The sequence below is a fragment of the Macaca nemestrina genome, chromosome 17 (genome assembly GCF_043159975.1).
Source record: "Macaca nemestrina isolate mMacNem1 chromosome 17, mMacNem.hap1, whole genome shotgun sequence".
In the NCBI taxonomy this organism is placed as follows: domain Eukaryota; kingdom Metazoa; phylum Chordata; class Mammalia; order Primates; family Cercopithecidae; genus Macaca; species Macaca nemestrina.
The window spans coordinates 4,821,297-4,847,746 of record NC_092141.1 but is presented as its reverse complement, the minus strand read 5'-3'; the positions used below and the strand labels follow the sequence as shown (position 1 = coordinate 4,847,746).

The 26,450-nt window shown below is 50.3% G+C and overlaps 1 protein-coding gene across 2 annotated transcripts; it reads left to right on the top strand.

Moving 5' to 3' along the window:
- Positions 1-294: 294 nt before the first annotated feature.
- Positions 295-25,172, top strand: LOC105472240 (arachidonate 15-lipoxygenase). Of its 2 annotated transcripts, XM_071082182.1 has the most exons (16): positions 295-454; positions 2,347-2,548; positions 2,846-2,927; positions 3,006-3,128; positions 3,294-3,397; positions 3,597-3,757; positions 4,728-4,871; positions 5,994-6,203; positions 8,479-8,565; positions 8,664-8,833; positions 9,462-9,583; positions 10,146-10,246; positions 10,358-10,525; positions 10,635-12,848; positions 16,235-16,463; positions 24,532-25,172. In XM_071082182.1, exons 1-14 carry the CDS (start codon positions 320-322, stop codon positions 10,812-10,814), a joined length of 1,989 nt encoding a protein of 662 aa, XP_070938283.1. In that variant the 5' UTR covers positions 295-319; the 3' UTR covers positions 10,815-12,848; positions 16,235-16,463; positions 24,532-25,172. The 2 variants fall into 2 exon arrangements, with proteins under 2 accessions (XP_070938283.1, XP_011723602.2); XM_011725300.3 differs by lacking the exon at positions 24,532-25,172 and having other exon boundaries at positions 16,235-17,510.
- The last annotated feature ends 1,278 nt before the right edge of the window (positions 25,173-26,450 follow it).

Genomic DNA, 26,450 nt, shown 5'->3' with positions numbered 1-26,450 from the left:
TGCCTGCTGTACCAGGCGTTGATTCCCTCTTCCTGCATGTTTTCGGTTCAAATCCTTTTCTTCTTCTCCCTCCCGTCAAGATAGTAGTTTCCACTCCCTGCTCTCGCCAGGACACCGCCTTTTGGACTGGGGCTGAATTCTGCCCTTTGAAGCTCTGCTCCTTGGAGCTGGGGGCCCCAGAGGTAGGCGGAGTTGATTGGAGACCTGCCACCCACATTCCGACCCCAAGCGACCTCCAAGAGGGCGGGGTCTCAGGCTGGGTTATTTAGCTGGTCCACCCTTCTTCCCCACCAGAAGGAGCGAAACGTCTTTGAGCAAGATGGGTCTCTACCGCATCCGCTTGTCCACGGGGGCCTCGCTCCATGCGGGTTCCAAGAACCAGGTGCAGCTGTGGCTGGTAGGCCAGCACGGGGAGGCGGCGCTCGGGAAGCGACTGTGGCCCGCACGGGGCAAGGTGAGCTCCCCAGAGCCGGGCGGGGTGGGCTGCGCGCCTGGCTCCGAGTCAGTCAAATACCCGGGAGGCCACGCACCCCCGTCGGCCTCTGGCCCATTCTCTTTGCCGAGGGCGCGCACACTGGGCTCAAAGACAGCGCACGGAGGCCGCAGGGGTGGGGGGCTTTAGGGCAGTTGGTGGCACCCAGTAAGCGCTCAATAAACGTTGCCGCTACCCGATCTCCTTGGAATTGAGGGCACCCTCCTGTGCGCCCCTCGCTGCACAGAGCTCCCTTGTCTGGAAACTCAGCGGACACCGGAGCGGCCGTCGGTCCTCCCGCTTTCTCAATCTTAAAAAAACGTTTCAACCGCTAGCGCTGTTGGATCTCTGACCTTTCGGGCTTTATCACCTGGGGTGGAGTTGGTGATGAGAGGGAAGGGATGGGGAGTCAAGGCAGGAGAACGCTCTCAATTTCCCGACCCACCTCCTGTCATATCTCATGTCATATCTACCTGGTGTTCTACCCGGTCCTGTTACGTTTTTTCTTCCGCGAAACCCCGAATTCCCATCTCTGCTCTAGCCCTCTCCCAGATCCCCAAATCCGGATGTCTGTCTCAGGGAACGTCAAAGGAACATGCCCGAACGAGGGCATGTTCCCACCTCCCAGCCCTCTCCTCCTGCCTCCCCCGGTGTCTCCCGCGCCTCCTCCCTCCCTTCACCTCCCTCTAAACAAGAATCCGGCGCAGTCAGTTCTAGACCCTGAGCATCTCCCGCGTCCCAGCCCAATATCCGCCCCGCCACCGACCGCCCGCGTCTCCTTGAACCTGCGGAGCCCTGCTCCCCGCACCCCCACGCCCGTGCTCCGAGCTTCCGAGAAAGCGGGGCGAAGGGAGCCAGAAAGAGAGAAAATGCGCACGGAGCGGGTTGCCCCGCGACTCCATGGTGAGGGGACGGGGCACGGAAGGTGGAAAGGCGCTCCCTCCTCCCTTTTTTCCTCCCTGTGGTGGGCAGTTGGTGACACACAGTAAACACTCAATAAATGTTTCCGCTACTCCATCTCCTTGGAATAAAGGGGATGCCCCTGGGCGCCCCTCATTCCACACAGCTCTGGTGTCTGGAAACTGGTCGCCAGAGCCGTCGTAGGTCCTCCGCTTTCTCCATTGTAAAAGCCATTTCAAACCTCCAGCGGCCTCGCCGCCTCTGCTGCAAGCCCTTCTGAAGCCAGAATGATTTCTCCCTAATTCACTCCCCCTGCTTAACACATTCGAATGGCTCCCGCTTGTTCTCGGGACCAAATCCAAAGCCCTTGGCGCCACCTTCGAGAGCCTCCGGACCTGCCGACTCCCCACACCTGGGCTCTGAGCTCCAGCTCCAAGGTGCTGCGCGCCCTCCCATCCCCGCTGCTCGCTCTGCCCGGCGCGCCTTTCCCCTGCCTTCCCTTTCTCTCACTCTCCCTGGCTGAGCCCTCTCCGCCTCCAGGTCTCCGGGAAGGTTGTCCCCAGGCCCGTGGGGCCCCTGCAGGTCCTCAGCCTTGGGCGGGGTGGGGGCAGGGGGTGGTCGCACAGCGGGAATTGCCACCAGCGCGTCCCGGCTCCACAGTGCGCTCGTCCAGGGCGCGGCTCCGGGTTCCCAGCGCCCAGCCCAGCGCTTGGCACAGTCAACGACCACAGAGAGGAGAAAGTGAGAGCAGGTGCGGACCTTCCCACCTGCCGTCCCCGTCCCCTCAGAACGGAGTCCTGAGGCCACCTGCTCGGCGCTGTCCCTCTCTCTCTCTGGCTCAGTCCCCCGACCCTGATACGTCTCCTCCTCTCAGAGCCTCCAAGGAAGGGCGTGGGCGCTGGAGGGAGCAGAGCTCAGCCAGGTGCCCCTCCCGCCAGTCCCCGCCGGGGCTGAGCCTCTAATGTCGCCCGCAGGAGACAGAAGTCAAGGTGGAAGTGCCCGAGTACCTGGGGCCGCTGCTGTTTGTGAAGCTGCGCAAACGGCACCTCCTTCAGGACGACGCCTGGTTCTGCAACTGGATCTCCGTGCAGGGCCCCGGAGCAGGGGACGAGGTCCGGTTCCCTTGTTACCGCTGGGTGGAGGGCGACGGCGTCCTGAGCCTGCCCGAAGGCACCGGTGAGCGCGGGGTTGGGGGTGTCAGAAGGCCTCTGGGGTGCGAGAGAAGCTGGGGGGATGCGCATGTGGAGAAGAGAGCGCAGGGTGGAGGTGCTGGAACCTGGAGGGCCGGGGTCTTTGGGGGTGTCGAAGGGGCGGTGGCTGCAGCTGGCACAGAGTGGCTGGAGCCTGGGGAAGGGGCATGATGCTGAGCGGGGAGAGGCCACACAGAAGGACGGGGTGATGAGGCTCTCCCGGCAGGGGCGAGAAGAGGATCTCAGAAAAAGTCACTGGCCAAGCCCTCCCCTGTCCTTCTAGGCCGCACTGTGGGCGAAGACCCTCAGGGCCTGTTCCAGAAACACCGGGAAGAGGAGCTGGAAGAGAGAAGGAAGCTGTACCGGTGAGCCCTCCTCCCCTGACCCCACGTGAGCTGCTGCTTCTTCCAGCACCCACGCCTGATTTCCTTCCCGCCCCACAGGTGGGGAAACTGGAAGGATGGGTTAATTCTGAATGTGGCTGGGACGAAACTAAGTGACCTCCCTGTGGATGAGCGATTTCTGGAAGACAAGAGAGTTGACTTTGAGGCTTCACTGGCCAAGGGGTGAGAGCAAGGGGAGGCTGGGTGAGAGGGAGGTGTCCTGGTCTAGTGGAAGCCAAGGGGCTTATGGGCTGCACTGCACTGGACTGGCCCAAGATCGGTGCCTGTGGTCGCCATGTTGGAGTCTCAGAATGATGCTCAAACCCTTTGCCCCATCCTGCCCTGAAGGCTGGCGGACCTTGCTATCAAAGACTCTTTAAATGTTCTGACTCGCTGGAAGGATCTGGATGACTTCAAACGGATTTTCTGGTGTGGCCAGAGCAAGCTGGCAGGTCAGTCCCCCCTCCCCGATATGTCTCCCAGGACCCTTACCCCCAGATCCCACCCAACCCAGGGGAATTGAAAGCAGCAGCATGGGGAGACCAGAGACCTGGGTCCCACTGGTGGGCTGGAGTCAAGGGGCATGGTTGGTGGGGTTGGAAGGACCAAGAGCTCAGATCCCACAACTTGCTAAACAACTGCCTTCCCCAGAGCGCGTGCGGGACTCCTGGAAGGAAGATGCCTTATTTGGGTACCAGTTTCTTAATGGCGCCAACCCCATGTTGCTGAGGCGCTCCGCTCACCTTCCTGCCCGCCTCGTGTTCCCTCCAGGCATGGAGGAACTGCAGGCCCAGCTGGAGAAGGAGCTGGAGGTACGGACATCAGAGCCCCGAGGAGGCTCAACAGTGCAGTGGGGTGGGCTAGCGTCAATGATGCTGCTGCGGGACCACTCTGGGCCGGGCTTGCTGCCAGCCAGCAAGGCCGGATTCTGCAGGAGAGGTCCTGAGGGATCCTGGAGAAGCTCAGTGGCTCGGCCTCCTTCCCACACGAGAGTAGCTGCGGAGGGAGGGCGTGCAAGGTGGAATGGTTGATAGAAACAGGGTCAAATGAAGAAACGTGACTGGCCCTTGGTGCTAGGGATTCAGGGAGTGTGCAGAGGAAGAGAATCAGGGTCAGACTGCTGTGGCTGTTAATCAGGAGGCGACATGGAACAACAGAGAGGAAATTCATGGGATTCCAGGGCAGATAGGCTTGGATGTGAATCCTGGTTCTGCTATTTGTAAGCTGTGTGACCTCAGGCAAAGCATCCAGCCTCTCTGATTATCTGTTTCCTCTTCTGTAAAATCGAGGCTCATTCAACTAGGTGTTATAAGGCTGAGCTCAGTGGCTCACACCTGTAATCCCAGCACTTCAGGAGGCTGCAGGAGGATCACCTGAGCCCAGAAGTTGGAGGCCAGCCTAGGCAACATGGAGAAACCCTGTCTCTACAAAAGCACAAAAATTAGCATCTGTAATTTTTGGTGCAGTGGCATGCACCTGTAGTCCCACCTATTTGGAGGCTGAGGTGGGAGGATCACCCGGGCCTAAGGAAGTCAAGGCTGCAGTGAGCCGTGGTGATCCTGCCACGGCACTCCAGCCTGGGCAACAGAGTAAGACCCTGATTCAAAACAACAACAACAAAAATGATATGAGGCAATAAGCACATGATCCATTACCTGGAAAAAGTAGGTGATGGAGACAAGTTAGCTCCTCTCTCTCTCTCTCTCTGCCCCCTTGGAGGAATCAGAGTAGGAAGAAGATGCTTTATGCTGATAGCAGCCCTTGACCTCTTCCCCCACTCAGGGAGGCACACTGTTTGAAGCTGACTTCTCCCTGCTGGATGGGATCAAGGCCAACGTCATTCTCTGTAGCCAGCAGTACCTGGCTGCCCCTCTGGTCATGCTGAAACTGCAGCCTGATGGGAAACTCTTGCCCATGGTCATCCAGGTGAGAGGACTCAAGATTTCTGCTCCCAGTCTCCAGCCTTCTTAGCTCAGCCCCTTATCGAAATTCACTGAGCACCATCTGCAAAGGCACTGGGCTAGAGCACCGGGGAGACCCCAAAGGAGAAAATGCGCCAAGTCTCTGATTCGAAGGCCTTGCAGTGTAGCTGAGAGACACTTGGGGCCAGTCTGCAGACTCTGGGACTGAGGAAGTGGACAGAGATAGCCCAGGAGGGATCAGGGGAGGTGGGATGTCATGAGCCTTGGAGGAGGGCCAGGTCTCAGACAAGCAGGAGGGAGAGAAAGGACTGGTCCTCAGGGGCAAGACAGACTGGGCAGAGGCTGAGGTAGAGGAGTCAGGAGATTCCTAGGGGACTGTTGCACTGGGGCCAGACTAAGCCAGGCTAAGGAGTATGAGGTGGGAAGCTGGAGAAGGCTGTGACGAAACGTGCTATGGGCACACGGTGTGGGCAGTGGTGTTTAGGGTGGGTTGGAGAGGGGGGCTGGGGCAATGTGCTCCAGCACTGACCCCAGGAGGAGGGGAGCTCAGATGTGGGTGGTGATTATCAGGATGGAGAGGACAGGTGGATGCAAGTGCAGAGGGAGATCAAGGAGAGGGGAAAGGGGAGCCAGGCCAGGTGCCTGCAGAAATAGCACCAATAAAGAGAACAGGGTGCCCCGGGAGACTTTTGTCTGGCCAATGTTGAGGTAATGGAAGACATTTAAATTGTCCAGCAGGCAGCTGAGAACAAGAGATTCAGTCATTTGTGTAGAAGTGGGGCTAGAAGATTAGATTTCGAAAAACAGTGTGGGATGAAGGAAGCAGGTGGTTTGAATCTTTTCCACACTGCGGGGACTGAAAGGGGAAGTGGAGGCTGGAGGAGGCACCAGAAGAGCGTTTCTGCAGAATGCTGGAGGCAAAGCAGCTTGCAGGGTGCTAATGCACCGAGCGGGTAGGAAGGGGAGGGGAGGAAATGGGAGCTGTAGGGAGTGGGAGCAGTGAGATGGGGAAAGCGAAACACGTTTGGAGGACGAACGGCAAGGTTAACATGCAAGGGGGCGGGGGTCAGATTGCTGAGTGCCCAGCACTCATGCCTTCTCTCCCCACACCTTGTCCCTGCTCCAGCTCCAACTACCCAGCGCAGGATCCCCGCCACCTCCACTTTTCTTGCCCACGGATCCTCCAATGGTCTGGCTTCTGGCCAAATGCTGGGTGCGCAGCTCTGACTTCCAGCTCCATGAGCTGCAGTCTCATCTTCTGAGGGGACACTTGATGGCTGAGGTCATTGCTGTGGCCACCATGAGGTGCCTGCCGTCCATACATCCTATCTTCAAGGTAACACCTTATCCCCTTCTCTCCTGCCTACCCCAGGGCACGTTCCCACCTCTGGAGGCTCCCTTTCTGTGAGGTCTCCGGTATGGAGAGAAACAATGAATGGACAATGTGAGAGCAACAGAGAACGAGCAGGGCTGGCCATGCATTTTCAAAGGGGATATCACCTCCCACCTGGGGAAAGTGGTGGAAAAAATCTTACTCTTTTTATATATAAAGCACAGTACATGCAAATGACCAAGGATTCCGTCCAACAAGAGGAACCCATGCAAATAACATTAAAAAGATCTTTTCCAGACAGTCACTGGTTTTTTTTTGTTTTTTTTTTTTTTTTTTTGAGATGGAGTCTCCCTTTGTTGCACAGGCTGGGATGCAGTGGTGTGATCTCAGCTCATTGCAACCTCTGACTCCGGGGTTTAAGCAATTCTCCCACTTCAGCCTCCCCAGTAGCTGGGATTACAGTCACGCACCACCACGCCTGGCTAGTTTTTTTTGTATTTTTAATAGAGACAGGATTTCACCATGTTGGCCGGGCTGGTCTCGAATGTCTGACCTCAGATGATCCCCTTGCCTCGGTCTCCCAAAGTGCTGGGATTACAGGCGTGAGCCACCGCGCCCGGTCCAAGCTTGTCTTCTTTAAAGAACTGAAAAAGGCGAGCGTAATGGATGAAGGGGAGAGGGAGGAGACCAGGCTCTGGAGGGAGGCAGTGATTAGACCATCCATTCTCAGTAGGGGCAACAATGTCCTCCAAGGGGTGAAGATGGCTGGAAAATGTGTGTGAAAAATATTATTATTATTATTATTATTTATTTATTTATTTTGCTGCCCAGGCTGGAGTGCAGTGTCATGATCTTGGCTCATTACAACCTCTGCCTCCTGGGTTCAAGTGATTCTTCTGCCTCAGCCTCCCAAGTAGCTGGGATTGCAGGCGCCTGCCACCATGCCTGGCTAATTTTTGTATTTTTAGTAGAGACGAGGTTTTGCCATGTTGGTCAGGCTGGTCTCAAACTCCGAGGTGATCTGCCCACCTCGGCCTCCCAAAGTGTTGGGATTACAGGCGTGAGCTGCTGTGGCTAGCCAAATCTTATTATTTTATATAGCACAGATATAATGTGATATATATCTATATAAAGCACAGATATAATGCAATACATAGATATACAGTATATATGTAGTACCACTATTTAATGAGGTGGAGTGAGATTAGGAAAAAATATCTCCAAAGGTTATTTAGTAGGTGGTTAAAAAAAAAAGTTGAGAAATCTTGGTCTAGACCTATGAAAAAATATGAAAAGAAAAAGAGGCCAGGCGCGGTGGTTCATGCCTGTAATCCCAGTTACTCAGGAGGCTGAGGCACAAGAATCGCGTGAACCTGGAAGGCAGCGGTTGCGGTGAGCTGAGATCACACCACTGCACTTCAGCCTGGGCAACAGAGCGAGACTCCATCTCAAAACAAAACAAAACAACAACAACGAAAGAATGATTTCTTTCAATTATCATAAAGCACTAAGTCTGGTTTGCGGAATGCAAATACTCGATGCAAATCAACTGAAAACTCAGTGGTTTATTTTTATGTATTTCTTTTTAACTTTAATTTTACGTTCAAGGGTACATGGGCCGGTTTGTTCTGTACACCGTGGCTTGGTGTACAGATTATTTTGTCACCGGGTAATAAGCGTGGTACCCGATAGGTAGTTTTTGGATCCCCTCCCTCCTTCCACCCTCCGCCCACAAATAGATGCTGGTTCCCTTATTTGTGTCCATGTATACTCAATGTTTAGCTCTCACTTATAACTGAGAACATGCCATATTTGGCTTTCTGTTCCTGTGTTAGTCCACTTAGGATTATGGCCTCCAGCTCCATCCATGTTGCTGCAGAGAACACGATCTTGTTCTTTTTCATGGCTGCATAGTATTCCATAGTGTGTATCATTTTCTTTACGTAGTGTATCACATTTTCTTTACCCAGTCTATTGTTGATGGGCATTTAGGTTGATTCCATGTCTTTGCTATTGTGAGTAGTGCTGTGATGAACATACATGAGCATGTATGTGCCTTTATAGTGGGGCGATTTATATTTTGGGAGGTATATATCCGGTAATGGCATTGCTGGGTCGAATGGTACTTCTGAAAACTCGCTGTTGAGAGGCCACTAAACTTTACGTCTGTGCTTTTTCTGAAGACCTGGTGCCTTTCCTGCTTGTCGGCCCCTGTTTCCTGCAGGGCTCTGCTGCAGCTCTCCTCTGACTTTGCCCTTCCCTGTGTTTCTCCGTCTAGCTTATCATTCCTCACCTGCGATACACCCTGGAAATTAACGTCCGGGCCAGGACTGGGCTGGTCTCTGACATGGGAGTTTTTGACCAGGTATGGGAAGAGAAAGGGAGATTCTGGGCCACTCTTCTTTCCAGCTCTGGATTCAGGGCAGGTCGATTTGCCTGACCCCGCTCATCCTCGCTCCTCAGGTGGTGAGCACTGGTGGGGGAGGCCACGTGGAGCTGCTCAGGCGAGCTGGAGGCTTTCTAACCTATAGCTCCTTCTGTCCCCCTGATGACTTGGCTGACCGGGGGCTCCTAGGAGTGAAGTCTTCCTTCTATGCCCAAGATGCACTGCGGCTCTGGGAAATCATCTTTCGGTGAGGCAAGGGGCAAGGCCAGTGGGGGTGCAAGTTTGGGTGGAGAAGACGTCTAGGAGAGCGGGAGGTCTGCGTCTGGTTGGGGGCCTGTGCTTTTGTAGAGATAAGGTTTCTCCGTGTTGCCTAGGCTGGCCTCCAAATGAGGGATCCTGGAGAAGCTCAGCGGCTCAGCCTCCTTCCCACACGAGAGTAGCTGCGGAGGGAGGGCGTGCAAGGTGGAATGGTTGATAGAAACAGGGTCAAATGAAGAAACATGACTGGCCCTTGGTGCTAGGGATTCAGGGAGTGTGCAGAGGAAGAGAATCAGGGTCGGAGTGCTGTGGCTGTTAATCAGGAGGCGACATGCAACAACAGAGAGGAAATTCATGGGATTCCAGGGCAGATAGGCTTGGATGTGAATCCTGGTTCTGCTGTTTGTAAGCTGTGTGACCTCAGGCAAAGCATCCAGCCTCTCTGATTATCTGTTTCCTCTTCTGTAAAATCGAGGCTCATTCAACGAGGTGTAAAAATTATAAGGCTGAGCTCAGTGGCTCACACCTGTAATCCCAGCACTTCGGGAGGCTGCAGGAGGATCACCTGAGCCCAGAAGTTGGCTTCAGCTAACTGGCCCTGCTCCGTTGGTTGGTAGGTATGTGGAAGGAATCGTGAGTCTCCACTATAAGACAGACGTGGCTGTGAAAGATGACCCAGAGCTGCAGACCTGGTGTCGAGAGATCACTGAAATCGGGCTGCAAGGGGGCCAGGACCGAGGTAGGAGGAGCCCCTGCCCTGAGATCTCAGACACAAAACCCAAGAGACCTCCCCAGAATCTCCTGTGCTTCATGAAATCTCCCAGAAGCATTTCAACACCTATGAGAACTCCAAAGGCCTTCTCAGATTCCACTGCCTCTCACCTAGAGACAGGTCCCCGTCCTGCACGCTGAGAACCCCTAGGTGCCAGATGCAGCGGGACCAGTGGCTGCTCATACATGTTTAACAACTGACTCTTGGGAAGAACCGTCCTGATTTGTAGCTTTTGCACATTTCCGTGGTATAAATATTTCTACTGTGGCCACCAAGGTGATGCTGACCAGCTTTTGCTTAACACCTAACGTCATTGACTGACTCTTGTGAGCCAGTGTGAGTCAGCGGCAGCACCCCACTGAGTGGGACCCCCCAGCAGAGCTCCCCACTCCGCCACCCCAACCTGCTGTCGTGGTAATTCCCGTAAGAGTTACTGAGCGCTCCTGCCGCTCTTTCTCACCCCGCCTTGTTCTCCTCTCTCTGCTCTACTCCTGCCTTCCCAGCTTCTAACTCTCCTCACCCCCTGCAGGGTTTCCTGTCTCTTTACAGTCTCGGGATCAGGTTTGCCACTTTGTCACCATGTGTATCTTCACCTGCACCGGCCAACACTCCTCTGTGCACCTGGGCCAGGTACTTACCTGGGAATTTGGGGCCTGGAGTGAGGGAGGGGTCTGTGTGCAGGTGGGACACAAGGCTTTCCTGCTTAGCAGGCACTGACTCTGGATCCCTGCCCTTCCTTAGCTGGACTGGTACACTTGGGTCCCTAATGCACCCTGCACGATGCGGCTGCCCCCGCCGACCACCAAGGATGCAACGCTGGAGACAGTGATGGCAACGCTGCCCAACTTCCACCAGGCTTCTCTGCAGATGTCCATCACTTGGCAGCTGGGCAGACGCCAGCCCATTATGGTGAGAGCCGAGTGCCCAGGGCCCTGAGGAAGGAGGCAGCTGTGGGGACGTGCGGCATCCCAGACTGGGGGTCATAAGGCTCCCAGCCGCTTTTTCCTCTCCCTCCCAGGTGGCTGTGGGCCAGCATGAGGAGGAGTATTTTTCGGGCCCTGAGCCTAAGGCTGTGCTGAAGAAGTTCAGGGAGGAGCTGGCTGCCCTGGATAAGGAAATCGAGAACCGGAATGCAAAGCTGGACATGCCGTATGAGTACCTGCGGCCCAGCCTGGTGGAAAACAGTGTGGCCATCTGAGCGTCGCCAGCCTTTGGTTACTTCAGCCCCCCTCACCCAAGCCACAAGCTGACCCCTTGGTGGCTACAGTCCTGCCCTCCCAAGCCCCACACTCTTCCCATGTCCCACCCTCCCTCAAGGGCCACCTTTTCATGGTCTCTGCACCCAGTGAACACATTTTACTCTAGAGGCATCACCTGGGGCCTTACTCCTTTTTCCTTCCTCCCTCCTTTCCTATCTTCCTTCCTCCCGCTCTTCTTCGTTCTTCATTCAGATCTATAGGGTAAATAGGCACAATTATATAAACCATTTCAAGGCTAGAATAAGGGGATAATACGTATTACTCCACACCTTTTATGAATCAAATATGATTTTGTTGTTGTTAAGACAGAGTCTCACTTTGACACCCAAGCTGGAGTACAGTGGCGCCATCACCATGGCTCACTGCAGCCTCAGCCTCCTGGGCTCAAATGATCCTCCCTCCTCAGCCTCCCAAGTGGCTGGAACTACAGGCTCATGCCATCATGCCCAGATAATATTTTTTTAATTTTTTATAGAGATGGGTCCTCACCCTATTTCCTAAGCTGGAAATAGGATTTTGAACCCAAATTGAGTTTAACAATAACAAAAAGTTATTTTACACTAAAGATGGAAAAGAACTAGGACTAAAGTATTTTAAATAAAATATTGGCAAAAGAATATAGAGCTTCAAAAAATGTTTCTGGGTTCATATGCTTGATGTGGTAAAGAATTTAAAATTTTTAATTTTTTTTTTTTTTTTTTGAGACAGAGTCTCGCTGTTGCTGCCCAGGCTGGTGTGTAATGGTGTGATCTCGGCTCACTGCAACCTTCGCCTCCCAAGTTCAAGCAATTGTCCTGCCTCAGCCTCCCACGTAGCTGGGATTACAGGCACCCGCTACCATGCCCAACTAAGTTTTTTGTATTTTTAGTAGAGATGGGGTTTCACCATGTTGGCCAGGCTGGTCTCGAACTCCTGACCTCAGGTGATCTGCCCACCTCAGCCTCCCAAAGTGCTGGGATCACAGGCGCGAACTGCCGTGCCCAGCCTAAAAATTTTTTAAAATTAAAAAGAAATTCTCTTCTAACTGTATAGGATTTAACTTGTGTCCTGAAGCCAGACACTCTACAAAGCAAACTATTAACATCGTGAGTCCCAAGAATGTTTGAAGATTTTCATTTCATGGCTCAGGCAGAAAATACTAAACAAAAGTCAGCTGGTTGAACTGAGGAAGCTGCTCCTGGCTGGAGATACTTGGCCTTAGGGCTTCGGCCTGAGGCATCCGTGTCTTAACCCATCTGCAGTTCACCAGTTGGCAAGCTCCACGTTAATATAATTAACTGGAAGAAGGAAACATCTCATTATTACCATAATGAGTACAACAAGGGATTCAATGAATTTCAACTTCTGGATCATGTTACAACTTGGGGAAAATAAACTTGGAAGTTTTATTTCTTTTTTATTTTTTCGAGATGGAGTCTCGCTCTGCCACCCAGGCTGGAGTGCAGTGGTGTGATCTCTGCTCACTGCAACCTCCGTCTCCTGGGTTCAAGCAATTCTCCTGCCTCAGCTTCCCGAGTAGCTGGGATTACAGGCACCCGCCACGATGCCTGGCTAAATTTTTTGTATTTTTAGTAGAGACAAGGTTTCACTGGGTTGGCCAAGCTGGTCTCGATCTCCTGACCTCAGGTGATCCACCCCCTTGGCCTCCCAAAGTGCTGGGATTACAGGTGTGAGCCACTGCGCCTGGCCTTTATTTCTTAATATGATCATCTGTGAGTATTTTAAAACAGAAGCTAACAGTATACACAAAACAAAAGTGTTTCATTTATAATGTGAATAAAGTTGCTTCTTGTCTCTGATTCTGTTTAATTCTACAGAAGACATACTGACGATGCTTGGTCCGATTTTTTTTTTTTTCAGACGGAGTCTTACTTTGTTGCCCAGGCAGTAGTGCAGTGGCGCAATCTCGGCTCACTGATACCTCTGCTTCCCGGGTTCTCCTGCCTCAGCCTCCTGCATACCTGGGATTACAGGTGCCCGCCACCACACCCATCTAATTTTTTGTATTTTTAGTAGAGATGGGATTTCATCATGTTGACCAGGCTGGTCTTGAACTGTCAACCTCAGGTGATCCACCTGCCTCGGCCTCCGAAAGGGCTAGGATTCCAGGCGTGAGCCACTGCGCCCAGCCTGTATCCAGTTCTCATCCCATGAAATATTTCCCCTTAATCACAGACTAAAAAACTATATATTTTTTCACTTCTATGGAAGTCTTAGATGGATTTCCTGATAGAGAATGAAGAATTTACACTCAGTGATCATCACAGGAATAAAATTGTTACAATCTTTTAAAATCCTTTTATTCACCTTGAAAGCAATTTTGGATTTAAGACTTCAAAGATAGGCCGGGCGCGGTGGCTCAAGCCTGTAATCCCAGCACTTTGGGAGGCCGAGACGGGTAGATCACGAGGTCAGGAGATCGAGACCATCCTGGCTAACACGGTGAAACCCCGTCTCTACTAAAAAAAATACAAAAAAATAGCCGGGCGAGGTGGTGGGCGCCTGTAGTCCCAGCTACTCGGGAGGCTGAGGCAGGAGAATGGCGTGAACCCGGGAGGCGGAGCTTGCAGTGAGCTGAGATCCGGCCACTGCACTCCAGCCTGGGCGACAGAGCGAGACTCCGTCTCAAAAAAAAAAAAAAAAAAAGACTTCAAAGATAATATTTCCTGACCGGGTGAGGTGGCTCACGCCTGTAACCCCAGCACTTTGGGAGGCCAAGGCGGGCGGATCACCTGAGGTCGGGAGTTCAAGACCAGCCTGACCAACATGGAGAAACCCCGTCTATACTAAAAATACAAAATTAGCTGGGCGTGGCATGGTGGTGCATGCCTGTACTCCCAGCTACTGGGGAGGCTGAGGCAGAATTGCTTGAACTCGGGAGGTGGAGGCTGCAGTGCGCCGAGATCATGCCGTTGCACTCCAGCCTGGGTAACAAGAGAGAAACTCCGTCTCAATAATAATAATAATAATATTTCCCTTGAAAACTGTCTCAAGCATCTAATGTAAATGAAAAGGGCATGAATCCTGCTAAGTGATTTGAAGAAAGACATCAAAACACACTGACGTTTGCATATTTTGTTTTAAATGAGACAGAGTCTTCCTCTGTTGCCTAGGCTGAGTGCAGTGGTGCCATCAGGGCTCACATCAGCCTCAACCTCCTGGGCTCAAGCAATCCTCCCACCTTGTCCTCCCAAATGCTGGGATGACAAGTAAGAGCCACTGCACCTAGCTTGTGTATTTTTGATTGGGAATTTTTGGCTCTCTCTCCAGTGCCTCATTATGTAAGGTACATAACTTGCAGGGCATGACCTCAGGCAACTTTCTAGTTGCCTGAACTTTCTAATAGCAGCAACTAGGACACAAGAACACTTTTGCCACCTGTCCTACTGTTGCTAGAATAATGTTGGCCCTTGAGTTCATATACAAAGAGAAAGCAATTTTCTCCTGGCCACTCACTGGGGCAGAAAAAGCATCCCCGCCCCTCTGCATTAGGAGAAAACACATTTTCTATGCATGAAAGAAAAGGAAGCAGAACTTCTGCTAAAATGATGCCCAGGAAAATCATTTCTTTTGAAGTGAACTATTCCATTAGTTATATTAGTCAATAGGGAAGTATGTAATTTTTTTTTTTTTTTTTTTTTTTGAGACGGAGTCTTGCTCTGTAGCCCGGGCTGGAGTGCAGTGGCCGGATCTCAGCTCACTGCAAGCTCCGCCTCCCGGGTTCACGCCATTCTCCTGCCTCAGCCTCCCGAGTAGCTGGGACTACAGGCGCCCGCCACCTCGCCCGGCTAGTTTTTTGTATTTTTAGTAGAGACGGGGTTTCACCGTGTTAGCCAGGATGGTCTCGATCTCCTGACCTCGTGATCCGCCCGTCTCGGCCTCCCAAAGTGCTGGGATTACAGGCTTGAGCCACCGCGCCCCGCCGGGAAGTATGTAATATGTAATCAGTATATATTATGTTCACCGAAGGTTGCTTTAAGGCTGGTGCTAGGCCAATACTGGGAAGAGTACCTGAAACAAAATAGGCACTCAGTAATCTTTTTTTTTAAATTAATGAGCAAAAAAATTAAAACCGTGTGTTTCACCTGGTTTGTATTTCCCAATACAAATACCAGGGACTTCTATGAAAAGCTTTTGAGGTTTTTTTTTTTTTTTTTTCCCTTGAAGGGCAATTTTTTTTCATATAAAGTTTGTATCGAACAAACTTTTACAAAGAACAATTCTATGCTATGGCAGAGTATGTCTGCACATCACAGTTGTCTTTGTTCTTTATGATGAAATTATCAAACACATGAATAAGATCTGAAGGTCCAGTTTCCAAGAAAGGAAGATGGTCATGGATGCTGGTGTAAGCCAGGCCTTCTAGAAAAATTTGAAAAACTGCCAGATCCCTTGAGTTGTGAAAGGTATTTTAAAATTAGTATAGCATAGTAAAAATTATGTGTTAATTATTGTTAATAGTCTTCGGTGTTAATTGTGGACTTACTAATTGCATAAATCATGACTGTTCCTTAATGTGTTATTTAAAAGTAGAGTTTAGGATGCTAAACATATGCTTATTGTTTGCAAATGCCTATGCGCTGGGATTTATGTGAGCCAAGCAGTCTGATTGGGCCAAACCCTGGGAAATGTAAATATATTTATTTTTGTTTTACTATTTGGCACAGCCTGTGTCTCCCAATAATTGTAATAATGTCTGCTATTGAATCTTGGCAGACACCATCCAGTGTTTCTCAGAATACAGGCAACCCTCCTACACTCTGCATCAGAACCCCTCCCGTAGGGGATGCTTGTTTTTTTTTTGTTTGTTTGTTTTTGTTGTTTTTTTTGGTTTTTTTTTTGAGACGGAGTCTCGCTCTGTCGCCCAGGCTGGAGTGCAGTGGCCGGATCTCAGCTCACTGCAAGCTCCGCCTCCCGGGTTCACGCCATTCTCCTGCCTCAGCCTCCCGAGTAGCTGGGACTACAGGCGCCCGCCACCTCGCCCGGCTAGTTTTTTGTATTTTTTAGTAGAGAGGGGGTTTTACAGTGTTAGCCAGGATGGTCTCGATCTCCTGACCTTGTGATCCGCCCATCTCGGCCTCCCAAAGTGCTGGGATTGGGGATGCTTGTTAACAGATAGATTCGCAGGACCCGCTGCAAACCTGCTGAATCAGAACTTAAGTTTAAAACAGGCTGCACCTTCACAGGTGCTTGCTCTGTCCTACCAGTGGGCTCCCCTTTGGTTTTGCGCTTCCACAGGAAACAGGACATAGATCTAAAATTGTCTTTGCACTGGGACTGGTTTCCTTTGCTGATCTAACACAGAATAGCTGTTTGTACTGTGACTGCAAGTGTGTTGAACAGATCCTTTGTATTGTAGGAGAAGAAATTTGTGCCTCGTTGCTCACCATCACCACGGGCCCTGGTAGCTCTGCGGATAAACCAGCTTGGATTTCGCCCTCGAGGATTAACATTGCAACATTGCATAGGCACATAAAGGCACTTGAAAGTCAAGATGAGGCAGGGAACCTGCGCACTGGGATCTTTGTGTGGTTGGTGTCTTGTCTTTTGCCATTTGTCGGGCACAGCAGCTGCGGTTGCTGAAGCGGGTGAGTAACGTCCAAGAGCCAAACCAACTGCAAGAAGCTCTCTGGGAAAAGGGCATGAAGGCTGCTGACCCACGTCCCGCCCCTCCGCCGACCAACTCCACGCCTGGGATTAGAGGGGAGGAAACATTTGTCCCATACTGTCTTAGGTTCTATTCCTGGGTATCTGCAAATTAAACTGACAGAACACAGATTCACAAGAGAAAAAGGATACAAATTTTATTGATGTTAAGATTTTAGGCACAGCAGCTTCACAAAAAGAAGTAGAAAACTCCAGTAAGTGTTTAGACCTGAGAAATTAAATACTATTTGAGCAAAGGGTGATGGGTTATAGAGAAGTGACTGGATAAAGAAAAGAATGTTTGGGCTTCCGGGGTAGTAAACCGTGCGAAAGTGTTTAGGAATATATGGGAGAAATGAATGGACGAGAAGAGTTATCTCTCTTCCATTTGTTGGTTTATGCAGACTCTTCTCAATGCAACTCCCGTCACCGGTGATAAGAGTCACTGTCCTTCTTCCGGGTACAGGGGGGCAACTTCCTCAAAGCAAAATTTAGGTCCTGCATTTAGGCAGATAAGGGCGGGCGGAGAACTTTTACTGCATCTATTGTTTCTTCATTGCCTACAGCTCGAAATGTCTTTCTTCCCAGGTAGCGTATTTTGGGGGTGGCATGTTCTGATCCTCTTTAGGATCATCAGCACCTCTAGCTGGGGTGAGGCTGGACAGCGACTGGCACAAAGGAGGCTTTCAGACAGTTTCCTTGAGTTCTAACCGCAAACCCTGCAGAACAATTGGCCTGTGGTCTGTGGCCTGCTCTCCCCACTGTGCCTCAATTGCTGTGGACTAATTTATGAGTAGCCTCTGAACCCAGAGGAAGCTCGAGGAGCAGGATTGACATACCCACTGGGTAGAATCGCTGTAGGAAGATAGAATCAGTGAACATTAAGCCTCCAAGTTCGAACAATTGAAAATGAAAGAATAATTCATTTTTAAAAGAGTTTCGTGAAATATGTGGATAAAGCATACTTTCTGATGAACCTAATACTATCAATAATAAATTATAAATGGGAGTCCTATTTCAAATCTAAGTGAGGACGGCTGGGCGCAGTGGCTCACGCCTGTAATCCCAGCACCTTGGGAGGCCGAGGCAGGCGGATCACTTGAGGTCAGGAGTTCGAGACCAGCCTGGCCAACTTGGTGAAACCCCCGTCTCTACTAAAAATACATAAATTAGTTGGGTGTGGTGGTAGGTGCCTGTAATCCCAGCTACTCAGGAGGCTGAGGCAGAAGAATTGCTTGAACCTGGGAGGCGGCGTTTGCAGTGAACTGAGATTGTACCACTGCACTCCAGTCTGGGTGACAGAGTGAGACTCAGTCTCAAAAAGAAAGAAAAAAAAAATCTAAGCAAGGACTTTGACTCAAAGAAATCATTATGTTCCACGAGAGGGCAGTATAGTAACTCGTTTATAAAACAGTAGGCTTGGAAGAGCAGATGAAAAAATCTGTGATCAGTTTTAAAATTTGTGATGAGCACCCGGCACAGTGGCTCACGCCTATAACCCCAGCACTTTGGGAGGCTGAGGCGGGCGGATCACCTGAGGTTGGGAGTTCGAGACCAGCCTGACCAATATAGAGAAACCCTGTCTCTACTAAAAATACAAAAAAATTAGTGGGACGTGGCGCACGCCTGAAATCACAGTTACTCGGGAGACTGAGGCAGGAGAATCGCTTGAACCCAGGAGGCGGAGGTTGTGGTGAGCCGAGATCGCACCATTGCACTCCAGCCTGGGCAACAAGAGTGAAACTCTGTCTCAAAAAAAAAAAAAAAAAAAAAAAAAAAATTGTGATGAGAACTGCTTTGAGCAGAAACAAAATCAAATAGCATTTTTACCATAAAGTGTTTGTCTCTATGACATGAAAACTACTAAGGAGATTGGTTTTTTCAGGTTGGAATGACATACTTTTAAAAAAGTAAGTTGCTTGACTTGGAACTAAATGGAATTGCTTTCGTTCGTTGCTATGTTGCCCGGTTGCTATGTGGTCTAGTAGAAGCTACAAACGAAATCCAGGAGATCACATTTCCTCTGCCTCAGCCCCTGGAAAAGCTTCATATGCCTGAGTCCTCACCTCCAGTTGTGCCTGGAGCTATGAAGTTTGCGGGAGAGTTTAAATTGGGAAAGATAGTAATCCTTACAGCTAGCTTTATCTGAACTCTGAGTACCAGGCTGGGCGCGTTACATGGATTATTTTTTTCAGCCCCATGATAGCTCTATGAGTTAGGAACTATTATTATCTTCATTTGATAGACGAGGAAACCAGGCCCATAGAGGACTGAGTGCTTGCCCGTGGGACACGGCTCATCGATGGCAAAGTCGGGATTCAAACTGGGCAGATCAAATCTAGATCCCGAGTTTGAGCTATTTCTAGGCAATTGGTGGCAAAGACAGAACTAGAACCCATATATCTTTGTTACAAATTAAAGAGTGACTTTAACGTTGAAAACGGTGTGTTTGGCAGTACTGGGTAGAAGAAACCTTTGGAAGAGGGCTGATGGGCCAGACACAAAGTGACTGTGTTTGCAAAAAGACAGGTTCATGCCAAGAAACAAGAACATTCCAGGCTGAGCTGGGATGCCCCAGTTATGCCGATTATGCAGTGTCAGAGTGGCCAAGACCAGAGGGATTTCCCCACTGCCTTCGCAAACTCCAGAGAGCTCTGAGATCCACAGGCCGGTGGGGTTCCCAGGAGAAGCCTGCAGAAGGTCCTTCCTCCTTCAGGGCACAGAAGAGGATGGACAGAATTTCTCCTAAATCCCCAGAGCCCTTAGTCAAGTTCATCCTGAAACTATCGGAATAATCATCACTGCTATCCCTTGAGAATTCCTTGAGAACTCAAATGCCAGGCCCTGTGCTAAGCATTTTACTTGTATTAGCTCATTTAATCCTCATAGCAACTCACTGAGGTGGGTCCTGTGTTCACCATCCGGGGATTTCACGGGCTGGCCCCTCTCAAAGGAGTTTCATCACATAAGGCACGCACACGTGTATCTGCGAAAAAGTACGTCTTGCACACAAATTGGTTTTCCTAAACCCTCATCTTTGACCAATGCAGCCGACTTTGTTTTTAAAATGCAGCCCACTTCTGAGTCAGCGAGGAAGATTGCTCACTTCTCCCTTCCAAAACTGCACTGAAATGGCAATAAAGGAATCAAGAATATATAAACTCATAATGGGATAAAGTGAGGGAAGAGACGAATATGGATGAGAGAGTCCCGCAAATATCTGGAAGAGGGAGAGGAGCAGGAGCTGACTTGGCAGAGCTGGAGATCACTACCTGGCTCCCTGCAGACGAGGAAACTAACAAGAAGAAAGGGGCTTGGTCTTGTAGAACTCTAGGTGCTGAGGATGGGGAGATCCAAATCTACAGAAGGTGGGCATGAGGCATGGGACTAAAAACAGGGGGGTTATGTGGCCTGTGTAGGGGGAGGATGGACCCCCTTCCTCCTCTTATAGCAGGCACACCCCAGCTCTCTCCAGCCACCCGTTGCACACCTCCCCACCCTCACTGCCAGTAAAAGATTTGACACGTTCTCTCTGGATAACTGAATGGCTCCAGAGGAAAGACCTCCACATTCTGACATCTTGGAGTCCCGCCCCAATTTGAAAGCCAGTTTGGGCTGGGCTCAGTGACTCACGCCTGTAATCCCAACACTTTGGGAGGCCAAGGCAGGTGGATCACCTGAGGTAATGACTTCGAGACCAGCCTGACCAACATGGTGAAGCCCCATCTCTACTAAAAAAAAAAAAAAAAATTAGCCTGGAGTGGTGGGACATGTCTGTAATCCCAGCTACTCGGGAGGCTGAGGCAGGAGAATCACTTGAACCAAGGAGGCAGAGGCTGCAGTGAGAGATGGCGCCATTGCACTCCAGCCTGGGCAACAAGAGTGAAACTCCATCAAAAGAAAAGAAAAGAAAAGAAAAGAAAAGACGAGAGGAAGGAAGGAAGGAAGGAAGGGAGGGAGGAAGGAAGGAAGGAAGGAAGGAGGGAAGGAAGGAAGGAAGGAAGGAAGGAAGGAAGGAAGGAAGGAAGGAAGGAGGCAAGGAAGGGAGCAGTTTGCTGTCCAATGACCTTGTCGTAGGTCCTTCTATGGACAAGCCTCACCCACTCCCTCAGAGTTCCCATTCATGTCTTTAGTGAGTCACACTTAGACAGGAACAGGCAGCCCAGGATCACCAAATGTTTAAAGACAGCCTCCAACTTGGAAGAGAGGGATCCAGACAAATAGGAAAAAGAAATTTGGGGAAAGCAGAGATGATGGAAGGAGAAAAAAGTGAAAAAAACTTGATAAGTAATTTCTTCAGAAAAGCAAAATAAGATGTTATATCCATTAAACAAGAGTTAGATGCTTTATTCTCTATTTTGAATGTCACTTTTAAAGGAATTAATGAAAAAACAAAAATGAAATTTTGGAAATTGTTCCAAAGAAGGGTAAGATTAACATATTCAAAAGCAAGTTTGGTGGAAGATAAAGTAGAACAAAAATAAACAGAGATTTAAAAAGAATGATAATTGAAAAAATCTAAGAATGAGGACCACTCTAGGAAGTCCAATTTCCAGCTAATAAGAATTCTCTAAGGAGAACACAGAGGAGAGAGAGTGACAGTAAAAATAATACCACTTCACAGAATTGAAAGATGTGAGTCTCCAGATTGAGAGGCCCGACTAAATGCCCACCCCAAGGTCATCACAGATTTCAGAATACCCAGAATAAAGATTTCTAAAGCTCCCTGAGAGAAAAAAAACATACAGAAGATCAGGTGTCAGTCTTGGACTTCTATAGCCACACTGAAAGAAAACAATGCCTTCAAGCTTCTGTGTGAAAATGATTTTCAGCCGAGAATACTTGTAACCAGATGATCAATGAAATAGGAAGGTGGAATAAAAGCATCTCAGGCATGCAAGGACTCAAATTTTACCTCACATGTATGTCCTCTCTTAAGTAGCTACTGCAGGATGTGCACCAACAAAACGAGGAACTAAACTAAGAAAAATAATGTGGAACTAGAAGTCATGGGATTCAATGCTGAACAGTAGTGAAGACAAATGCCAGGATGATAGTGGATAGAGAACTATATAGAGAGCTACCAGTCCAGAGCGGAGCAGGATGGCAGGCACCAGGAGTGAGACACCCAAGGAATCAAAGAAAATGGCATGTTTGAGGATATGGAAAATAGTATCCAGAAACATGAAAGCACTTGGGGAAAAAAAATGAGCAATTGCCACATAGAATAGTAGGCAAATGACAAAGAAAAAGTAATGATAAATTCCAGGAAATAAATGAAGAGCATAGCTCATGCAAAGGGCCTGAAGTAGAAGTGAGCCGATGCATTCAGGGACTAGCAAGGAGAGTGGAGCTACAGCAGAACTGGAGGGGGGAGAAGACTAGACAATGAGGTCAGAGAGACAAGAACGGTCAGGACATCGTAAGGACTGAGGCATTGACTCTGAGCAAGGTGGGAGCTGCTGCCATGTTTTGTGCCAAAGAGTGACATGATCTGACTTACATGTTGGCAAGATAATTCTGCCTATGTGTTGAGAATAAATGGTAGGAGGGACTAGGTAGAAGTAGGATGCTACTGCAGTCAGAAGGCCACCACAGTGATCCAGGGGAAAGACCATACGGATGGCCCCATTGGATGATGATGGCTTGGACCAGGGTGGAAGCACTGGAGGTGGTGAGAAGCAATTGGATTCTGGATATTTAGAAGGCAGAACCAAATATTCCTTGACATATAGAATGTGAGGTATGAAAGAAAGAGATAAATCAAAGATGGCCTGAGCAACCGGAGGGATGAAGCTGCAGTCCAATGAGATGAGGAGACCACGTTGGAACAATGTTCCCATCACCTGTTGCTGAACCAACCTCAACTTACAGACATAAAACAACAATCATTGATTATTATCAGCTCTGGTGAGCCTGGCAGTTGACTGGGCTCAGATAGGCAGGTCCCACTCGGTGGTTGGGGCTAGAGTCATCTCAAAGGCTAGATCATCTGAGGTCAGGAGTTGGAGACCAGCCTGGCCAACATGGTGAAACCCCACCTCCACTAAAAATACAAAAAATTAGCCAGGTTTGGTCGTGGGTGCCTGTAATCCCAGCTACTCGGGAGACCGAGGCAGGAGACGTACTTGAACCCGGGAGGCGGAGGTTGCAGTGAGCCTAGGTTGTGCCATTGCACTCCAGCCTGGGTGACAAGAGCAGAACTCCATCCCAAAAAAAAAAAAAAAAACCCACAAAAATTTAAAAAGTTAAAAAATGAAAAATAGCCCCATCCCTATAGCAAGTGCAATTTTTGTGTGTGTGCATGACGGAGTTTTGCTTTTGTCACCCAGGCTAGAGTGCAATGGTGCGATCTCACCTCAGTGCAACCTCTGCCTCCCGGGTTCAAGTCTTTTTTCTGCCTCAGCCTCCTGAGTAGCTGGGATTATAGGCGCGCGCCACCACGCCCGGCTAATTTTTTTGTATTTTTAGTTGAGTCGGGGTTTCACCACGTTGGCCAGGCTGGTCTCGAACTCCTGACCTCGTGATCTGCCCGCCTCAGTCTCCCAAAGTGCTTGGATTACAGGCGTGAGCCACCGCGCCCAGCCTGGCAAGTGCGATTTTAGGAAATCCCCCAACCCAGTCCTCTTTCCCCTCTGTGCCTTCTCCTTGGTGTCTCTGGCCCGAGAGCGTGCTCGGACTCACACGATCAATTCACCTTGTGATCTCCCACCAAGGACGACTGCAGCTCCCCGAGTCTCAGACGCCCACTAACCCCCTCCCCCATCCTCCCGGGCTCATGCCCACTGCAAAGGAGAAAGCTGGCTCTGTGAGGTCTCACGTTCGTTACAAGGTGGAGTGCGGACTAGAAGCCAGACCTCCTGGCTTAGCTTTCACGGTCTCTCCAGGATAAAAATGGTGGTTGCTGTCACTGTAGATGATCTGGCAGGTGGCACGGGGGACATATGAGGGGGGGAACGTTCCTGGTAAGGAAGTCCATCCCTCTAAATTAAGTGCGTTAATTTTCCCGAATAAAGACACGCCGGTCATGAAATCCACTGCCTGGAAAAGATACTTGATACAGCAACTGTGATGGCCGCTGGCTGAAAAACACTCTGTTTCCCCTTAGTCACCCTCCTCGGGTCAGGGTAAGCCTGCTGGCTAAAGCAACAGAAAGAAGCCAACAGATCTGTGGAACGAAATTCCTTGGCTAACAGGAAAACTGCAGTCAGGGGAGTAGGGGGCAGGGGACAAGGTTCTGAGAAGAACTTTGGGTTTTTCTCTTGCCCTTGGTGCGGTGGGGGTGGGGAACAGGAATCTGGGATGTGGAGAATCAGTCCCGAGTAGGGGGTGGGCCTGATAAAGCAGATGAGAAACCCAACCCAGGGGGCAACATTATTGTCATCCTTGTTAACCCTCTGCAGACCAGAAACCGCCAGGACAGTCAACTAATCCTGATTATTATTATATTCATAATAATGCTTGTGTTTTGTCAAAGCCCTTATTAGAGTGCTTTAAGGGGCCTGGGAGGTGATGTTCCCCAAATTTGACAACGTGCAACACAATGGTAACCACGACGGTTGGAGTGATTTTCACGGGCAGGCAGAACAACGCTGCCATGGTCAGGTGAACAGAAGCCTGAGGCCTGGGATGGCAGAGTGGACGGACATGAACAGAATCCGTCTCTGCCCCGAGGCTGCTCACGTCGGACGCACAGCCCCGAGCGGCCAAGGAGCCTGCATTTTCCTCGGCAGCAGGAGCCGTGGTGCACTGTGGCTCTGCCACGTGCCGCGTGGTTAATCCAGTTCGCTTAACTGCACCAGGCTGGAATCTGAGTGTCTTATTAATTGAAAGGTGCTGCCCTGTTGAGCATTCTGTGGGTTCCAAAGCGAGTGGAGTGGGAGGCGTGGTTGGCTTCTTCTTCGTTGGCCTCGTTTTTTGACAAACAACGGCAGGTTCCCCGCAGGGTCTCTGGCCCAGCTTCTCAGCACGTCTCTGTTCTAACTGAATTTGATTTTCTTTTTTTTTCAGCCTCGTGCTAGTGATGGAAGGGAATGAGACTGTGATCTCCCTCATGACACTAATTAATATCCTTCATCCAAGGTGGTGACACTGTACTTTGGGGCTGAAATCTGAAACTTAACCAATGGCAGTTCTGGTCCAGCCTGGAGAGGCTAAGTGACAGCTTGTTACCTTCAGCTTCATTTATTAACATCAGCTGAATAAACAAATCCCGATGGGACCAGAGCCCTGCTGCCCAGGAACCCCTCCCACTGGTTCTCAAAACTCTCTGGTGACTGGAATTGAAGCCATCTTGGGTAAGAAGGTCCCACTGGAAAGAAATTCAACGGCACCTGATTAATTCTGAAAGTAAAAGCACTTAACCCTCAGGAGTTTGGGCCGAACCACTCACTCTTTCATTCCACTCCTCCTGTATTTCCCTGGCACCAAACAACCTGTCGACTCAGCAGTACAAGCCATCCATTGAGAAATACTGATGGAGGCCAGGCGCGGTGGCTCACGCCTGTAATCCCAGCACTCTGGGAGGCCAAGGTGGGCAGATGACGAGGTCAGGAGATCGAGACCATCCTGGCTAACATGGTGAAACCCCGTCTCTACTAAAAATACAAAAAAATTAGCCAGGCACGGTGGCGGGCGCCTGTAGTCCCAGCTACTTGGGAGGCTGAGGCAGGAGAATGGCGTGAACCCGGGAGGCGGAACTTGCAGTGAGCCAAGATCGCGTTACTGCACTCCAGCCTGGGCAACAGAGCGAGACTCTGTCTCAAAAAAGAAATACTGGGCCGGGCGCGGTGGCTCAAGCCTGTAATCCCAGCACTTTGGGAGGCCGAGGCGGGCGGATCACGAGGTCAGGAGATCGAGACCATCCTGGCTGACACGGTGAAACCCCGTCTCTACTAAAAAATACAAAAAACTAGCCGGGCGAGGTGGCGGGCGCCTGTAGTCCCAGCTACTGGGGAGGCTGAGGCAGGAGAATTGCATGAACCCGGGAGGCGGAGCCTGCAGTGAGCTGAGATCCGGCCACTGCACTCCAGCCTGGGCGGCAGAGCGAGACTCCGTCTCAAAAAAAAAAGAAATACTGATGGAGTGCCTGCTAGATCCAGTAGGGAAGCAGGTGCATGCTCTGCCCTCGGGGAGCTTACAGTCTAGTGATCAAACAGGAGCTGTGAGTGACAGGATGAAGTTCACGGTGCTCCGGGAACAGAGATGATGGAGGGGTGTTGATGAAGGCCTCACCAAGGAAATGGTGTTTTAGACCATGAGACAATGTAGCCAACCTAAGCAGCCAGGTCTGCTCATTTCTGCTGCCAGCATAATTTCACAAAGCCCCTCGTTCTGTGACCACATACAGCTCTTGGAAAAGATGCTTTGAAGACAAAAGAGGACAGAGCACACGGCCAGGGGAGGTGGTCCCCCATGCCCCGCTAAGAAACTGCTTATCCCAAGGACGAAAGGAATCCAGTCACTGGAGGTGGTGACATAATCAGATGTGCATTTTTTTTTTTTTTTTTTTTTTTTTTTGAGACGGAGTCTTGCTCTGTCACCCAGGCTGGAGTGCAGTGGCCGGATCTCAGCTCACTGCAAGCTCCTCCTCTCGGGTTCACGCCATTCTCCTGCCTCAGCCTCCCGAGTAGCTGGGACTACAGGCACCCGCCACTTCGCCCGGCTAGTTTTTTGTATTTTTTAGTAGAGACGGGGTTTCACCGTATTAGCCAGGATGGTCTCCATCTCCTGACCTCATGATCCGCCCGTCTCGGCCTCCCAAAGTGCTGGGATTACAGGCTTGAGCCACCGCACCCGGCATAGATGTGCATTTTAAGATCATTCTAGTTCCAAGATGGAAATGGATTAGAGAAGGATGAGACTGAGGCCTGGAAACCAGTTTTAGGAGCCAGTTGTTCTAATCCAAGTATAGACAGTACGGTTGACTT

Excerpts from the sequence above, each read along its gene's own strand:
- LOC105472240 (XM_071082182.1), top strand. The coding sequence starts at position 320 with ATGGGTCTCTACCGCATCCGCTTGTCCACGGGGGCCTCGCTCCATGCG. Across the intron at positions 9,584-10,145 it reads GCAAGGGGGCCAGGACCGAG|GGTTTCCTGTCTCTTTACAG; the intron begins GTAGGAGGAGCC and ends CACCCCCTGCAG. Across the intron at positions 10,247-10,357 it reads CCTCTGTGCACCTGGGCCAG|CTGGACTGGTACACTTGGGT; the intron begins GTACTTACCTGG and ends GCCCTTCCTTAG.